The 18,869-nt window shown below is 38.7% G+C and overlaps 1 protein-coding gene across 4 annotated transcripts in view; it reads right to left on the bottom strand.

Annotated features, from left to right (window-relative positions):
- Positions 1–18,869, bottom strand: part of Chrdl1 (chordin like 1) — a 123,280-nt gene that overhangs the window by 77,619 nt on the left and 26,792 nt on the right. For all 4 annotated transcript variants that reach the window (XM_042269028.2, XM_006970289.4, XM_042269029.2 and 1 more), the window contains exons 3-4: positions 13,984–14,096; positions 11,580–11,673 (exon numbers count right to left, since the gene is read on the bottom strand). In XM_042269028.2, coding sequence (XP_042124962.1) covers positions 11,580–11,673; positions 13,984–14,096 — 207 coding nt within the window. The remainder of the gene's footprint in view (positions 1–11,579; positions 11,674–13,983; positions 14,097–18,869) is intronic.

Genomic DNA, 18,869 nt, shown 5'->3' with positions numbered 1-18,869 from the left:
TTAAATGCTTTCTTTTAGAGTTGCCTTGGTTATGCTGTCTCTTCACAGCAAAAGAACAGTGACTAAAACAAGTGTCATGACCATACCATGGCTATTACTCATCCATAAAAAGGAATGAAACATTGGTACATGATATAACATGGATGAAAGCTTTGAAAGCATTTTTTCAAGGCTAAGTGAAGAAGCCACAAGCCAAACTCCACCTACTGAATTAATTCATTACTGAGAACTCCAGAATAGTCAAATCCACAGATTCATAATGTACATTAGTTCTCCATAGGAGCTGAGGGTAAGGGGAATGAGAAGTAACTATGCAATGTGTTCAGGGTTTCTTTTAGAGGTGGTAAAAATTTCAGGAAATAAACTAGTGGTGATATTTGTCCAATATTGTAAACGTTCTTAATATTACTACATTGTATATTGTTAAATGATAAATTTTATGCTATATAAATTTTACTAGAACAATAATAAATCCCCCCCTGAATTATTTTCATTACTATTAACACTGGAAGTCAAAGACACAGCCATTTGATTAAACATAGGAGATGGGAGCAAAGAGGAACAAAATGTGATACAGAGAGGCTTCTCCCAGACACTGCCTGTGGGATTGAGAACACAGCCTCAGGCTTGAAAACACAGCTACATGCTACTTAATACTGCTTCTCACAAATGGGGAGATAAGTTTAACTCATTAGTACCTGTACCATGTTGAAATGCCACGTGGGACAGAGCCAGCAGCCAAAGCCATGCTTTCATCCTAACCATGCAGCTTAACAGTTTAAAAACTCTCCTGGTCAGAAAAGGATTAAATATATATAATAAAGACAGATTAATATGTAAAAAACTCTAATAGGGTTACAAGATGTTTAAAAATATATGTAGGCTTGAGAGAGAAAACAAAGAGAGTAGAGAAAGTCCTTAAACAGAACAAAAAAAGCTACATAAAGATGGAAAATCCACAGAGAGTCTGAATACTGTATATTATTGTATTGTCTTTGGGATTTTTAACTGGAGAGAGAAACTTGATTTTGGGTTCTACTAAGTTAAACTAATATAAATTAAAGGTATCTTGGACTTCAAAATTTGGATCTAAGGATATGTTGCTTTGGAAAAGAGGTTCTGCTTTTGTCTCCACAGAAGATTAGAAGCTGTGGACTCCTTCTGGGTTAATATGGTTCCATCAGGGAAGACCCCTGAGAGAGATCTCCAATGGTAGTGATGGCCCAGATGATCCAACATCCAGAACAACTTCAAGGCAACCAGATGACATGATGCAACCTCACAGACTACTACAGTCAAGATTTAACCATAATCCTAAATTTTCCCAGGATCCCCATAAGATTGCCAGTGTCCCCAATCAGCAGGAAGTAGTAATAAACAACTATGACCAAATTCCCAAAATATAGTTTATGAATGTTTGTTTTTATTTAAAGGGGGATATGGCATAGAAATGATGAGAAAAAAGGTAGATTATTGAATCTACTTTAATCCCCCCCAAAAAACTACAACTGCTAATCTCAAAATACTTTACATTGATATGGATTTTGGTTTATTGATACATGTTTAAGTTCAATTTTGTTAGGCTGTATGTATATTTATACTCTTTTTAGGGTATCATGCTTATGCAGCTCATTTAAAAATGTAATATATAATTAAAAATACAACTTAATAGTCATCTTGATAGTAAAACTTATATTCATGTTATTTAGGTTATCTACATATACAGAGTTATATTTCAGATAGATAGGTAATTTTCAAACCCTTCAAAGACATACAGAATATGGCATTTAAAATGTTTTAAGAACTTAGACTTGCTGGGCGGTGGTGGTGCACGCCTTTAATCCTGGCACTTGGGAGGCAAAGGCAGGCAGATCTCTGTGAGTTCTAGGCCTACAGAGTGAGTTCCAGGACAGACTCTAAAGCTACACAGAGACACCCTGTCTCAAAAAACAAAAAACAAAAACAAAAAAGAACTTAGACTTTTCTGGACAGTGAGACACATCTGCTCCTGGCAGCACCAATTACTTCAAAGAGGATGATGGACACTGAGGAAACTTATGGAGTTTGCTTACAATGTGGAAAAGGCTAGCCATTTGAGCAAGAAACTGCTCTTGCCTTGACTGCTTGATAAACTAGACATGTAGGACCCATAGGAAGGTGACCACTGAACTATGCCAAAATGAGATGAGATGGTCCTTCAGGTTCCTACTTCACAGAAGAAACTGCAAGACATTCTGCAGGTCACAGAAAAATTGACTGATGAACTTTGCCAATAGGCAGAACAGTCCTTTAAATTTCCTGCTTCACTGTAAAGTATGCCAAAGACTGTCAGTCTGTAGGCTGAAGATAGATCTCCCAATGTTACAGAGGAACTTTGGGTGACTGTTCAGGCAGCCAGATGTCTCTATCATTTCTAGAATTTTGAAAGTTGCTTTCAATGAACCTCCTGTTTGCTTAGGTAATATTATATCCTTTTGGTGTCTTTGATGGAGTTGAATACTAGATAATTGTAATTATAGTTCTCCTCAGTCATTGTAAAAGATAAATTAGATATAAAAGTTTAGACTAACAATATGATAGAATATTTTCTATAATTTTGCCAAATACAAATGGACTAGATATTATAACTGTAATTCTTGCTTGAAAGCTGTTTTATTATATGATTTTACTATGTTAAAGCTAAAACTCTCCTTTTTGATTAGACCGAAAAGAGGAAGTACTGTGGGATGTCTTTCTGTATGCTGTGAATATGTGTTGCTCTCATTGGTTGATAAAGAAAGATGTTTGGCCAATGACGAGGCAGAATAAGGTTAGGCAGTTCATTCAAACTGAAGACAGAGAGGAAGAAGGTAGAGTGAGAGGGAGCCCACTGCTCAAGGAGCAACAAGATGCCAGCAGACTGGTAACAACACAGTCACATGGCAATACATAGATTAATAGAAATGGGTTAAGTTAAGATGAAAGAGCTAGCAAGCAAGATGCCTGAGCCATAGACCAGTTTGCAATTAATGTTAAGCCTCTGACTGGTAATTTGGGTACCAGTGGGTAGGAAAGATTCATCTGACTACACACTCTCCGACCTTCCTTATTGTCAATGTAAGACACTGTAACTACTTTAAAAGATGAAGCCCCAATTTTTGTAATATTCCTTTACTGCAAATGTAAGAAGCCCCTTAAGCTCCAATGGTATTTCATTAGTAACCTGTTTTTTTAGTATTCCAGTTAAGATTTCATAAGTCATTAGTTGTTTTCCCCAATCTTGCTTTCTTCTTGAAAGCTCTGCCATTTTTCGATGCATAATTTGGCAGAAAGTGAGTGTTTTCAGAAATTCACCTATTGCCATAGAGCAGCAATGTCCATTTTCGCAAGCTCATTCACAACTCAGGTCAAAGACAAATGGCATAGTGTTTACAGTCTTCCCCTTATGAGAATACAGTGCATCACTGGGAAAGATATTTTCTTACCCCACCAGGAATGAAAAAGACTGGGATGAGGGGGGCAAAACCACTAGGTACCTATCACTAATAAATTCACGTCAAAGAGCCAAATGTCTTCACACCTAGCAGAAAGAAAACATTGTGGATTAGGCCGCTGGTAACCAGATCAAATCAGCTATTTTGGCCATTTTATAATAGCCCTTTAATAACCTAGGAATGCTGGAACACCTCCAACAGAACACAAATTTATTAATTCTGAAAAGCAAACTCTCATGGAATAAACATTAATAATCTTAGATAAAAGGTTTAGGGTCTTGGTCAGTAGGAAATTCTTCTCTGGGTGGCAAAATTATATATAAAAACAAGGGGAAAGAAGTTTCATTATTTTCCTATTCTTTCTCTACTACTTCTTTACCCTAGTATTTCACTGCCATCCACTTTTCAAGAACCATATACAGTCCTGCTTAGAGAGCATCCATAACTCCTGGCAGTTTAGACTTTCTTTAGAAGAATGTCCCAGCCTCTGTGTAGCAGTGCTTCTTCAGGACAGCAGAGGCCAATGGTATGTGACCAAATGAAGAAAACACCCCTCATTTGCTCTTCATGGCAACCAGTGTATATTTTTTGCTGGCAATTCTGGAAAAGAAGTCTGCATACTCAGATTTCTATACTCTGCAGGAGCTGAAGGACATAGCCTGAAACATAGGTAAGATCCTTGAGAAATATGAGGGTAAAGGGTTTACAAAGATAGGTATGAGAACAAAGAAACAAGTGGGAATACATAGTCCCTCTATCTTTTCTAAGCACGACACTTCCTGTAAGCTTATCATTACCTACATGAATCCTCCCTTGCCACAGTGCTGTTTGAGGTCCATTATGGAAAATCACTGTTTTAGATATAGTGCTTATATGGTTTCAGTCTAGGGAATTTGTTCAATCATTCTCTCTCTCCCCTGTCTTTCTCTCTCTAGATAAATAGAGATTTTTACAGAATTTTCTTTTTAAATTAGCATACAAAGTAAGAGTGTTCCTTGTGTCATTTTCACACGTGGTTTTGGTTGGACCACCTCCTTCTTGCTTCTCTCCCTGCTGGCCTCCTTTGTCCCCACTAGTATTTCCCGTTCTCTTTTCATATCACATGTGTTGTATTACCCTTCACACTGCTCTCCCTAAAAGCTTATTTCCCCCATTCACAGGATGATTTCTAGTTTTTTTTGCATCTATATTTACTCATGCTCATATACATATGCATATACAAATATTAGAAACTAGGATACACATATGAAAGGGAAAATATTACAGTTAACTTTCTGAGTCTGGGTTACTTTGCAGTTCCACTGAGTACTCAGTATCCTGTGTACTCTATAGTTTTGTTTTCCCTATGGCTGAATAAAATTCCATGATAGGTATGTACCACTTTTTCATTATCCTTTCATCTGCAGGTGAATGTCTAAGCTGATTCCATTTTCTAGATATTGTGAGTAGAGCAACAATGAACATGAATGTATATATGCTTCTATTACAGGACATAAGTGCTGGGTCATATGGTGGTTCTAATTGCAGTGCCTTTTCTTTGACTAAAATGTTCTGTGGCCCTGAAGATATGAGATTCTTTATGCCTAATAGACACTGGAGTGGAAAGAGTATAGAGATGCTATCAAATTTATTGTCCTGTCTCCAAACATGATTATAACACGCTATCTCACATGAATGGGTACTGTTTATTTCTAGAAATATCCAGCAAAGAGACTAAAAACCTCCATATAGTACAACTGAGATTTAAAAAAAAAAAAACAACTGCATAGGAAAATTCTTCCTTTTAATCAAAGCCCCTCTTGTCCACTAAGGTTTAAGCCATTTGCTTTTTTGAAAAATCTTAATAGAAAGAAAAAGGTAACTGCTTGTACTCTGGTTCAACATGACAAAGATAATACATGAAAAATCTCTTGGTTCTTTTCCAAATGAAAAACTATGGTGATATGAAGCAAAAAAAAAAAACTAATGAAAAATTAAAAGGAAAAAAACATAAAAATAAAGTGAACATTTTGTGGAATCAGATGTAGAAGAGTATGGTAATGATTGAGTGCCAAATCAAATGGTCAGCTGGCACCTGAGACATACAGATAGGTGGGGCTACACAGCTAAGGTGGAATTATAGTCTGCACATGGCTTCTCTGGGATGCTGGTGTTATGGTTTAGATCTTTAATATCCCTGAAAGGCCTAATGTTGAATGAAGGCTTAGATGCCAATACATTGCACTATTAAGATGGAGCAGACCATTTAGAATGTAGGCCCAGTGGAAAGAATTAGATCTTAGCAAGGGGGCATCTCCTTGAAAGAAATATTGAAACCCCGATATCTCTCTCTCCTCTTTCTCCCTGCTTGATTGCCTGCCTGATGCTGCATAAGCCATTTCTTTCACTAAATGCTTTCCATCATGCAAGTCTTCACAAGTCCAAAAGCAACACAGTCAAATAACACTGGACTGAAACCTCTGAAAAGGTGAGTCAAAGTAACTCCATTTCTCTTCAGTTAATTTGGGTTTTCTCCCATTTACTGTCATAACAATAAAAATGTGACTCAGACACTGAGAGCAACAATTAAGAAATGGGACCTCCTGAAAATGAGAAGCTTTGTAAGAAGTTCTGTAAGGCAAAGAACATGGTCAATAAGACAAAATGACAGCTTACAGAATGGGAAAAGATTTTCACCAGCCCCACATCTGACAGAAGGTTTATCTCCAAAATATATAAAGAATTCAAGAAACTAGATGTCAAAATAATGAACAATCCAATTTAAAAACGGGCTACAGAGCTAAATAGAGAATTCTCAACAGAAGAATCTCAAGTGGCTGAAAGACAAGGAGTTGCTCAATATCCTTAGTCATGAGGGAAATGCAAATCAAAACAACTCTGAGATACCATCTTATACCTGTCAGAATGGCTAAGATCAAAAACACTGAAGACAGCTTATGCTGGAGAGGATGTGGAACAAGGGGAACACTCCTCCACTGTTGGTGGGAATACAAACTTGTACAGCCACTTTGGAAATCAGTATGGCAGTTTCTCAGAAAACTGGGAATCAATCTACCTCAATACCCAGCTATACCACTCTTGGGCATATACCCAAGGAATGCTCAATTATACCACAAGGACACATGCTCCACTATATTCATAACAGCATTATTCATAATAGCCAGAACCTGGAAACAACCTAGATGCCCCTCAACCGAAGAATGAATAAAGAAAATGTGGCATATACACACAATGGAGTACTACTCAGCAGTAAAAAACAATGACATCATGAAATTTGCAGACAAATGGATGGAACTAGAAAATATCATCCCGAGTGAGGTAACCCAGACTCAGAAGGACAAGCATGGTATGTACTCACTCATAAGTGGATACTAGATGTAAAGCAAAGGATAATCAGACTACAACCCACAGCTCCAGAGAAGCTAGGAAACAAGGAGGACCCTAAGAAGAATGTACTGATCTGTGGTGGTATTGTTTTCCCCAAAATATTGTGTACCTTAATAAACTTATCTGGGGTCAGAGAACAGACAGCCACTAGATACAAAGGCTAGAAAATGGTGGCACTCACACCCTTAATCCTAGCATTCCAGAGATAGAAATCCCTCTGGATCTCTGTGAGTTCAAGGCCACATTGGAAATAGCCAAGCATGGTGACACGCCTTTAATCCCAGAAAGCCAGCCTTTAATCCCAGGGAGTGGTGGTAGAAAGCAGGAAGATATATAAGGCGTGAGGGCCAGAAACTAGAGGCATTTTGGCTGGTTAGGCAATTGGCTGGTTAGGCATTTGGCTGGTTAAGCATTTGGCCTGGTTAAGCTTTCAGGCTATGGAGCAACACAGTACAGCTGAGATTCATTCTGGATGAGGACACAGAAGCTTCCAGTCTGAGGAAACAGGACCAGCTGAGGAAGTGGCGAGGTGAGATAGCTATGGCTCGTTCTGTCTCTCTGATCTACCAGCATGGACCCCAATAACTCGCCTCGGGTTTGATTTTATTAATAAGAACTTTTAAGATTCATGCAACACTGATCACCTTGGGAAGGGGAAACAACAGAAGAGATCTCCATGACCTCTTCATCATCAACTGGGGATGGAGGAGCAATAGAGGGTAGAGGATGGCAAATGAGAACATGAGGGAATGGGATGGTCAAGCTGGAACAGGGATGGAGTGGGAGAGCAATGAAAGAGATATCTTGATAGAGGGAGACATTCTGGGGTAAGGGAGAAACCTGGTGCTAGGAATTCCCAGGAATCCACAAGAATGACCCCACATTAAACTAATAGCAACAGTGGAGAGGGTGCCTGAACTGGCCTACCCTGGTAATCAGAGTGGTGAATACCCTAACTGCTATCATAGAGCCTTTCTACAGTAACTGATAGAAGCAGATGCAGAGATCCATAGCCAAGCACTGGACCAAGCTCTAGGAGTCCAGTGGAAAAGATGGAAGAGGGATTATATGAGCAAGGACATAAAGATCATGATGGGGAAACCTACAGAGACAACCAAAGCAAACTAGTGGGAACTCATAGAGCCTCCATGGGACTGGACTAGGCCCTCTGCATAAGCGAGACAGTTGTGTAGCTCGATCTGCTCAAGGGGCCCCCTGGCAGTAGGATCAGGATCCATCCCTGGTACATGAGCTGACTTTTTGGAGCCCACTGCCTATGTTGGCACACCTCGCAGAGCCTTGAGGAAGGGGGAGGGGTTTGGACCTGCCTTTACTGAGTATACCAGGCTCTGCTGACTTCCCATGGGAGGTCCTTACCTTCTTGTAGGAGGGAATGGAAGGTGGGTTGGGGGGGGGGAGTTTGGAGGGGTGGGAAGAGGGAAGAGGGGGATCTGTGATTGGTATGTAAAATGAATAGAAAATTTCTTAATGATAAAAAAAGAATAAAGAAAATAATAAATCATCTTGCTTTGCCTGCTTAAAATAAATGTGACTAACATGGCTTGGAACCAAGGTCACATGTCTCACAACTAAAAAGGCTCCAACATAATTCTGCCCATACTGTGTTGTTCCCCCAAATACAGTGATTATTAAAAGTTGGCAGTTATAGTTGAGGTCCTACTTCAAGAACATTATGAAGGAATAGTATCCCACATTAAAGTAAAAGTAGAAACAAAGTATCAAGGCAGGAGGAACCTAGTCTGAGACACCCAAACTCCTAGGTTAGAGCTAAGTGTGTCAAAGGCCTGAAATCATTATGGGTGAAGGAATAAAGGGCTCATTCTAGATAAAAAAAAATTTTATGGAGAATAAGCTTTTAAACAATAGCTAGAAAAAGAAAAAATTCAGAATTAAGACAAGCTATCAAGAAACTACAAAAGTCAGAATTTACATCTGAAAAGAACATAAATATTTCAACCTAGATTGTAGCGTAAGAAAATCTCAGATACTTAAAACAACAAAACAAAAAGAGAATAAACCCCAAGAAGTTATAACAGGATTACAAAACAACATGCTAATGTCTTAAAAATACAATTTGAAAACTTGGAAGAAAATACAGTTATTGAAGATAAGATAAATAAACAAAATCTAACAGATTGTCTAAATAGCACATCTGAAAGGAATGTATGAACTAGAGGATGGAATTGATGAAGTATCACTGTGGGAAATATGAGAAATAAAAAATGCAAAGGGGACATCAGGAGAAAGAGAGGACCAATTAAATGAGGTGAAAAATATACATGAAAAACACTTTTATAGCACTGGAAATGCTGAGGCAGGAGGACTAGGAAGGCCAGTGTAATGCACATGGAATCTTATCTCAAAATATAAATTGAGGGAAGGAGGAAGGCAGGGAGGAAGGAAGGGAGGAGGTTGCAGTGTTTCTCAAGCTTTGGGTCGAGAACCCCACAAGGGTCACATATTAGATATCCTGCATGTCAGATATTTACATTTTAACTCACAACAATAGCAAAATTACAGCTATGAAGTCTCAATGAAATAATTTTATGGTTGGGGGTCACCACAACATGAGGAACTGTACTAAACAGTCACAGCATTAGGAAGGTTGAGAACCATTATTATAGGGGAAATGATTATTTTTATATAAATGATAACTGACAAATAGACTTCTAAGTACTTAGACTGAAAAACAATCATACCACTGGGCGTGCTGGCACACATCTTTAATCCCAGTACTTGGGAGGGAGAGGCATGTGGATCTCTATGAGTTTGAGGCCAGCTTGATCTACTTAGTAAGTTGTAGGACAGCCAGGGCTATGTAGAGAGATCTTGTCTCAAAAAACAAAACAAAACACCAAAACAACAATCATACCAAACAGACTAAAGGAATGTAAGTTATACGTAAAAACATTTTAGTATGTTCACCAAAGTACAAGGGAAAATCTTTCTAGATGAAGGAAATAAAAGGCCCTAAAATAAATCAAATAGTCCATTTTCATCCATAAACAAAAGAATACAGGAAGCCATTTAGAAATAATTTCCAAGTGCTGAAAGAAAATGAGCATGTACCTAAAATTTTATACCCAGTCAAACTATCATTCAAGAATGACAACATCAGACATTCTGAAGGTAAGGATTAGAGAACTTTGGCACAACTACTCACAGAAAGAGCTTGCACAATGAAAAAGAAATATTAACTTTCTCAGAAGCAAACTGCAAGAGCAAGGAAAGGAAAAACAAAGCTTGTTTCTGTGCATTTCAAGTAATTTTATTTCACCTTTTCCTTCTGGCGATTTACAATCTCAAGTCTCTTAACACTTTTACATTTCTCTTAACAATAACTGCTAGCCTCTACTTTCCATTTTTGGTCAATAATTTTTTCTACCAATGATCCATGATTAAAGAAGCTGTGGTTTAGATAAGTTCCTATTGCATTAGGCCACTTCTTGGAGAGATTTTCACAGTGATTTAGTAGGATATCTGGCAGACTAAAGATAATATCTCCAGAGTAGCCATTTAATGAGAAATACTGTTCTCTCATTTGCCAGAGCCTCTTGCATATTGTACCCTGTAATCCAGTTTAAGCAGAAGCAAACAAAACAAAACAACAAGCTCATGTAGAAATTTACTCTGAAAAGTAACTTTCAGATTGGTCAGTTCCTCATGTCTTGAAGCATGTACTATCATCACCAACATTCAAAGAATAATAAATCTGTGTGTGATATTTTGTCACCTGGGAAAAGAAATGCCTATGTTTGTTTGTATTTACAAAGACAGAAAAGTATACTTTAAAATGTAATATCAGTAAAGCAGTACACAGTAAACTGAAAACCTGCAATTAAATTCGAAGAGTTCTCTGACTCCCTAAAGTCCACCCAGAAACCTTCATCTCAACAATTCTGTTCTACGGCATAATGAATATACCTAGAGAGTAGAAAGGCCTTGACTTCACAGATCTCAAGACTGTCAGATAGCTTTCCCTTGGAATGTCATTAGGCTGGCAGGCATTCTCTGAATTTCTCCATGGTTCCAGGCCTTTGGTGCAGGAACCAGGCCCTAGTTGTTTCAGAATAAAGTGTAATTGAGGGGGCATATATCTCAGAAAACTACTCTAACCACACACTGTGAAAGTAGCCTTCCTAACAACTTTGTGAAAAAGTCTCTAGCTGGCTCTCCCCAGACTTGCTCTTAACAGTGTGTACCTAATAACTGTACAGTGTGGAGGAGGTGACTGTTCAGCAGGCAGGCAGCTTTATACTGCCATAAACCTTACTGGTTCAGTTCCTTTGATTTATGAACAGCTTCTCATCATCTTGAAGCTATGCTTGGATGCAATTCCAGCACTAATTGTATAGGACACGTGCCACAATGATACAACCCCCCTGTTACCCACTGCCCATGGCAGGAAGAGGCTGTTTATAGCTATAATTCCTTTTTCCCTTTTCATTCCCTTTCAAATGATTAAAAGCCCAATGAAAATCTGTTACTGGGTACCCAATAACATATTAGAACCCAGAATATGTCCCATTTGGGCTATAAAGTGTATTTTAGGGGCCAGCTTAAGTTGTCTAAAAGTGTTCTATTGTTATTTCTGACTAGAAGTTTCCCTTCTGGGGGAGTTTAGGAAGATTAGTTGGGTTAGGTGAAGAGGGAAAACAGAGACACACAGCCTGGAGAAACAAAGGCAAACTGTATTACCTGGGCAACGGGGGCAACACAGATGAGGAATATGCACGGGTGAGAGGCAATGAAGATTTGGACATCTGACTCGGCTGCAAAGCACATTCCCATTCTGAAAGATAGAAGGCAGAAAAAGAGAGAGAAAAATGTCTTTCAAAGGTCACTGGGATTCTGCCAGTTTGGGAAACAGTCATGCAAGGACTCACCCAGACAGTGAATAATGCATTCCCAAGAATGTGAATGCAATCATCCTTCTTTAAAAAAAAATTCTTTTTCTCACTCTTAGCACCTCTGCTGGGTTGATTGGAAGCATATCAGCATACTTTTTCAACACAGTCCCAGTTTTCAAAGCCTCCCATTAAATATGGGAGGCTTCCTCGAGCCTGGCTCTGTGATAGTTCTACCCTTCCCAGTTCTAGCTGCAAGGCTTTTCCAAGGGCCTATTCTGATTTCATAACCACCTGCCTGATGCCATGGAAGAGAAAGGGTGGTGAGTAATAGGTCCCTTGAGAGCTGCTTCCCAGCCCTATGCGCAGAGACATCCCTAGCATGTGAGTCCTTGCACTCTACAGAACTCTGCCTTGATTCAGTAGGCTGCGTGACTCCTCTCCTCATTTCCCCTTTCAGCCAGCATTTGTTTCTGAGAATAAGCTAAAAGTAGAAATTGAGCTAATCGGCTAGTATGTCTGGATGAGGCAACCTGGTTCCTGTATGACTTAGCGATACAGAATCCCAACTCTGACAGCTCTCAGTTATTGCCAGAAAAAAGCAAGCTTTGGAAATACATTTTACATTTCCCATCCATAATTCATCTGAAGGAAGGGTGACTTGCATCTGTCAGGTTGTTACAGGGTAAAGAGTGGTGGAGAGCACAGAGAAAGTGTGTGAGCTGTTGGCATCAGGATCACGTTAACATTTTCACTGCCTTTTGGACTTCAAAGCCTCGGCCCCCAAGGGCTAGCTGTCCATCTCCAATGTACTGAGTCAAGAATCTGACAAAATAATGCCATACCAGGCAGTTAATCAGCCCCCAGATGCTCTGTTTAATACAAGCCCTAGCCATTTAAAGAGGCAGGCTTCTTTTATCCAGACTGGAGTCACCGTAATACAACTTCCTTTTCCTCATGTGCTTTCTAGAATAAAGTTTTGTAATATTGCCTTTTGAAACAGCAGACAGGTTCTTAATGCACCACCACACGCCTCAAAATCAGGTAATAGCATATGGAGGTGAGCTCAGAAGCACATCAGAAAGCACAGTTCCTAGCTGAGAAGAAAACTCAATCTTTAATGTTGTATACTGAATTCTGTTCTAAATTCCAGAGATTAATAAGAGGCCTGATAATCATAATGATAATGATGACAGTAGCAGTTAGCATTTCTTACTCTTAGTTTTAAATGAATTAGTGAATTTAATCCTTAATACAACATATGAAATAGGTAGTAATACCGTTATGTCTTATTTTTTTGTGACAGGTAGACTCAAACTCATGATCCTCCTCCTGACTCAGCATCCTGAGTGATAGGATCTACAGGCATGCTCCACGTGCCAGGCATTGTTGCCCTGGTTTTAAGGAGAAGCTGAAGGAATCTTAGAGGTTATAGGTAAATTATCCAACATACCATGTATCACAGGTGGCTTACTGTAGAGTCTGAAAGTTAGTCTACCTCAAAGCTAAGACCTCACAAACCCTGACTACCACCTGCTATTGTAACACATGAAGGGTGCTTTATACATGGTAAAATTTTGAAAACCTAGAAGTTCTGTTCAAATGTCAAAAAGAACAGGCCTGTGAGTGACTGTGCCTGTTCTAGCTGGGCTCATGACAGGAGTTACATGCAGCCCTTACAGTAGTTCCTTCTATGCATTCAGACTTCTCAGTTTTCAAAGATTATGATGAGGCTTTCTTTCCCAAATGACTTACTGCTGTGGTTTTCATCAAGGCAACTAAACATGTCTGGAGACATTATTTGTTGCCACAGTTGGGGTTGCCTCTACTGTCATCTAGAGGGTAGATTAATTTTCCTACTATCCGATTCTTCTGCTTTCTCCTACTATGTCCTATACAATTAGTCTAAAAGTCTAAAGAAATTTATTTACAGTAAATATTCAGAGATTTAAAAAAAACAAACTTTAACAGGAAAAAATCAGGAGAGATATTCCTTGCAATCCTGTCTCCATCCCTTTCCCAGCTCTCTCTAAAGCAGATGTCAAATTTGCCATGTAGCCAAGAATGTTCATTCTACATTCTCCTGCCTGTACTTTGTCTGTGCTGAGATAATAGACATGTGCCATGACACCGGGGGTGTTTCCTAATATCTTTTATGTTTTTAATCACCTAAGCTTCCTGGCAAAATGAGTACTGATAACTTCCCTGTGTGGTAGGGAATGGAGTGGGAAATCTTATGCCATAAAGCACTGTACCTCTGTGCAGACGCAGTTCACACAGTAAACCAGCCCATACGGTTCCAGGTAGGGATGCCATTTCTCACCCACTCTATACTTCTTGTCTTGAAACACACAATATGTCTCCGAATCTAAAAGGGAGGAAGGGGGAGAACAAAGCTGTTAGAGAATATAGGCCAAGTGACAAAAATCTAAAGACAGTCAGGAGTTCCATCCATTTTACTATGTATATCAAGGGAAGATTCATTGCATTTACACAGATTGTGTACTGCTGGCTCAATATTTTCTGTATTTTGTTTACTGGATCTTTACAACAACTCATAAATTAGATATTACTATTAGTCTTACCTTATGAAAAAGGCAATCAAGAAACATATAACTAGTTAATACCTGAGATGACACTCAAACCCAGGTTGATCTGACAGTGGAGTTCAAAAATCTCACTTATGATCTGTTATAATAGCAAGATAAGAAAACATATCACTGGCATTTTGATTTCTTAAAAGGTCATGCTTCTTTTTCAGAGATAAAATAATGAATACTTTGTTTCCATTCAACATACAGATTTTCTTGAACATGAACAACCTTCAGTTTTCTCAAATTTCCTTCGCTGGAATCAAATTTTTAATAGGGCTGGAAACACCTTATCAGTTAAGAGCACTGCCTATTCTTCCAGAGAACCTGGATTCAATTCACAGCACCAACATGGCAGCTCAAAACCATCCATAACTCCAGTTCCAAGCAATTTGATGCCATCTTTGGCCTCTGCAGGCAATAGGCACAGATGTGGTGCATAGACATAAACATAAAATAATAAATCATTTAAAACATTTTAAATAAGTGTTAAATAGACACATTTGTTTGTTTTTATTTTATGTGTCTGAGTGTTTTACCTACATGCATGTCTGTTCACTACACGCATGCCAGTGCCCATAGAAGCAGGAAGAGAGCATTGAATCTCCTGGGACTGGGGGTAGAGATGTTTGTGAACTGCCATGTAGGGGCTGTGAACTGAACCTGGGTCCTCTGCAAAAACAACAAGGTTTTTAACCACCAAGTCATCTTTTTAGACCCTAAAATTTTTTATAGTTGAAATTTGCATTACACTGAAAGATGTTTGAGCACATACCATAATACTTGACATGTTGTACCTGTCTTAGTTATTAAAAAGTAGACATTTATTGTTTATACTCAATCCATCACATGACTCCATTGCATATTTTCTCTTGTATGTGGAAGTTAGCTTTTAAGCTTTAGATATATGTATTTTATTTAGAATAACCCATGTTATGAGCTGGCTAGCAAGGGACCTTGTTGAAGAAGCGGATCTTCCAAAGAAGGGAAAATAAAATAGTGTTATAAAGGGGATAAATGGGGAATTGAATTTAGGAGGACTAAATGGAGAGGATGAAGGGAGGGCACATGGAATGACAGAATATGGGAAGGGACAACTAATACTGGGAGACAATGCTCCAACTAGACATCTTTTTTTTTTTTTAGTTTTTTGAGACAGGGTTTCTCTGTGTAGCTTTGCGCCTTTCATGGAACTCACTTGGTAGCCTAGGCTGGCCTCAAACTCACAGAGATCCGCCTGGCTCTGCCTCCCGAGTGCTGGGATTAAAGGCATGCGCCACCACCGCCTGGCCAAACTAGACATCTTATACAAACAAGTAAATCTTTCTAACACAAAGAGTAGGTTATAACTTGGTGATTTGTTAGCCAAAGTGGATCCATAGACCCCTGAAAACATTACAGGCTATTGCCAAGGCTACTAGTTACTCACCACAACCCTATAGTAAGGCCTTATTGCTGAAGACACTACACACTTATGTAATCCAACATAGAAAAATCAAGCTGATGCCCAACTCTAAGCATCATCCCTATTTACTAGTGTTCACGGTGCCAGAAGATGTTATGCATGCTATCAGAGGACAAAAATAATCATCAATATTACCCAGTTATGAATCCTATGGCTTACAATACCAATCTACTTGCAGGATATACTGATACGAATTAAATCTAATAAGATGTTAAAAGGAGGGTTTGGGATTTAGCTCAGTGGTAGAGCGCTTGCCTAGCAAGCACAAGGCCCTGGGTTTGGTTCTCAACTCTCAAAAAAAAAGATGATAAAAGGATAACAATTTATGTGCAAGTGGGGGCTTATGTTGGAAATTGAAGGCTAGTTCCTCATTCATAGTTCATTGATGTAATTCATTGTATTTACACACCAAAGAGGGGACAGATCATTGTTGCAGAAGATTTAGAACCTCAATCTGACAAAATGCTACATTCAGCCATGGCTGAAACTCTTAGCAAACTGGGAAGAAAACTTTCTCAACCTCATACATGACATTTAAAAACAAAACAAAAAACTGTGGCTAACATTATAATTTCTTCATGGCAAAAGACTGAATTATTTTTCCCTAGGACTGAGAATTATATGATGATGCTTGTTTTTCCAATGTTAGCCAGGGAAATCAGGTCCAAAATGTTTTATATACCTCAAAGCAAAACTTAAAGTATTTACAGATGTCATTATTTTGTATAAAAACCCCACCAATCTGTTAAAATGATATTATAAATGGTAAGAGAATTTTGCAAGCCTGTAGGATTCAAGACCAACCATATTTATATGTTCTATAACAAATAGAAGTTGAAGTTTGACTAGGTCTGGCGGCTCACACCTATAAGACTCACACACGAGAGACTAGGCAGAAGGACTAAAGTGAGTTCACTTCCAGCCTGTACACTCTGTCTCAAAAGGAGATGAAGGCGATCAAACTACAATTAGTACATATATTTACAATAGCTCCTCCAAACACCAACATTCAGAAGCACACATCTAACAAAACATATGCAAGGTTTGCACTAAGAGAACTATAATATATTGCTGGAAGAAAAGTAATGAAGGCCTAAAGGTTAGATAAATTTATAGTATTTGTAGATTGGAAGATAAAGATTTTCTAAGGCCTCCATTCTCCCCAAAATAAATAATAGATTCCATGCAGAGGCAGGTGGATTTCTGGCAGTTCAAGGCCAGCCTGGTTTACACAATTAGTTCTACGCCAGCCAGAGCTACATAATAAGACCCTGTCTCAAAAAAAATATTAGCAGGATATTTTATTTTAGAAAAAGGTGGGAGCCAAGTGGTAGTGGCTGACGCCTTTAATCCCAGCACTCTGGAGGAAGAGGCAGGTGGATCTCTTTGAGTTCGAGACCAGGCTGGTCTACAGAGTGAGTTCCAAGACAGCCAGAGCTAGACAGAGAAACCCTGTCTCAAAAAATAAAAAAGGGTGGGAGTCTATTAATATGTTTATATGGGAAGAAAAAGGAAGTAGAAGAACCAAAATAATTTTGAAGAAGAAAAATGTTAGACTTAAAATTACAGTTTTCAGGATATGTGGTATCAACCAAAGGTTATATAAACAGGTTAACAGGATACCTAAACATAGAGTCTCACATACATTGTCAACTGATTCAACAAAGGTGTAAAGCCAATTCAATGAAGAAACAATAGTGTTTTCAAAAATTCAACAAATACTGTGGAATCATTTGAATAGTCATGTACAATATTTAATAAAAGTTAGCCTTTTCCTATTTCTAATACTTCATATAAAAATGAACTAAAAAAGCAGATATGGTGGATCATGGCTGTAATCCCAGCAGTTGGAAGGCTCAGACAGGAGGATGCTGAGTTTAAAGCCAGTATAGGCAACATAGCAAGGCCTTGTCTCAAGACAGGAGGGTATGAATGAAGAGGAATTAAAGGAGGAGGGGGAGGAGGAGGAGGAGGAAGAGGAAGAGGAGGTGGAGATATGATCTCAAGGTAGGTCATAGCAAAGATGTCCAAAACATACCCTAGAGGAAAAATAGCATCTTCAACAAATGGTGCTAGAAAATCTGGGTGCCCACTATCAGAAGAACAAAATTAGACCCACATCTAGTACCCTACACAAAAATTAACTGCCAATGGATCAAAAACCTTAATGTGGAACTTGAAATGCTATAACTGTTAGAGGAAAATATAGGCACTACCTTACATGATATAGGTGTAGGAAAGGACTTTGCCATTAGGGCTCCACTTGCTCAAGAATTAAGGACAACACTTGACAAGTGGGACCTAACAAAATAAAAATGCTTCTTGTACAACAAAGGAAGTGAAGAGGAAACCCAAAGAGTGAAAGAAGATCTTAGCCAGATACATATCTGATCAGGGATTAATATTGAGAGTATATAAAGAATTTAAAAAATCATAGAATTATTAGCCTAGAACCGTAGTCTATACAACAAAAACCCTAGTACCAGGTATGAGAAACTGCCTTTTGAATTGTTGGTAAGAAGAGTCCAAGAGACCCCCCCCCAAAAAAAAACAAAACAGGTACTGTCATTACCTTTGATTCCCTCTCAGAATTTGAAGGTGAAGTCTGTATTGCTGAAGACACCACACAATTCAAACACGGGTCTGGGAGAAACTGAGCTGGAACTGACCTAGAAGCCTCCTCCCTGAGCATTAGCGCTCACAGTGTTACAAGCTACCAAGGGAGAAAAGCAGTCTATATATTCCCATCCAGTTGTGATGCTTATTAATCCCAACCATGTTAGCATTTACATATTGGCAGTAACCAACGGCTGTCTAATTGGACTTAAGCCTGCTCAATGGGAAGGAATTAATGTCTGGTACTCTAAACCTAGCCAATTAACCATGACTGGCGAGGCCACAGAACATACTATGGCCACTTTCCTAAACCAGCATACACTAATTGCATTCTAAGTATTTACACTTATACCCACTGAGGAGTGTAGCTCTTACCCCTCATAAAAGAAGCTTCTTTTTTTTTCAGAAAATGGAAACCATCACAGCAAGCCACAACTGGATAAAATGAAGAGAACCAATTGACCATGAG

The sequence above is a fragment of the Peromyscus maniculatus genome, chromosome X (genome assembly GCF_049852395.1).
Source record: "Peromyscus maniculatus bairdii isolate BWxNUB_F1_BW_parent chromosome X, HU_Pman_BW_mat_3.1, whole genome shotgun sequence".
In the NCBI taxonomy this organism is placed as follows: domain Eukaryota; kingdom Metazoa; phylum Chordata; class Mammalia; order Rodentia; family Cricetidae; genus Peromyscus; species Peromyscus maniculatus.
The sequence above is the reverse complement of the archived record's forward strand: the minus strand, read 5'-3'. Positions and strand labels throughout refer to the sequence as shown.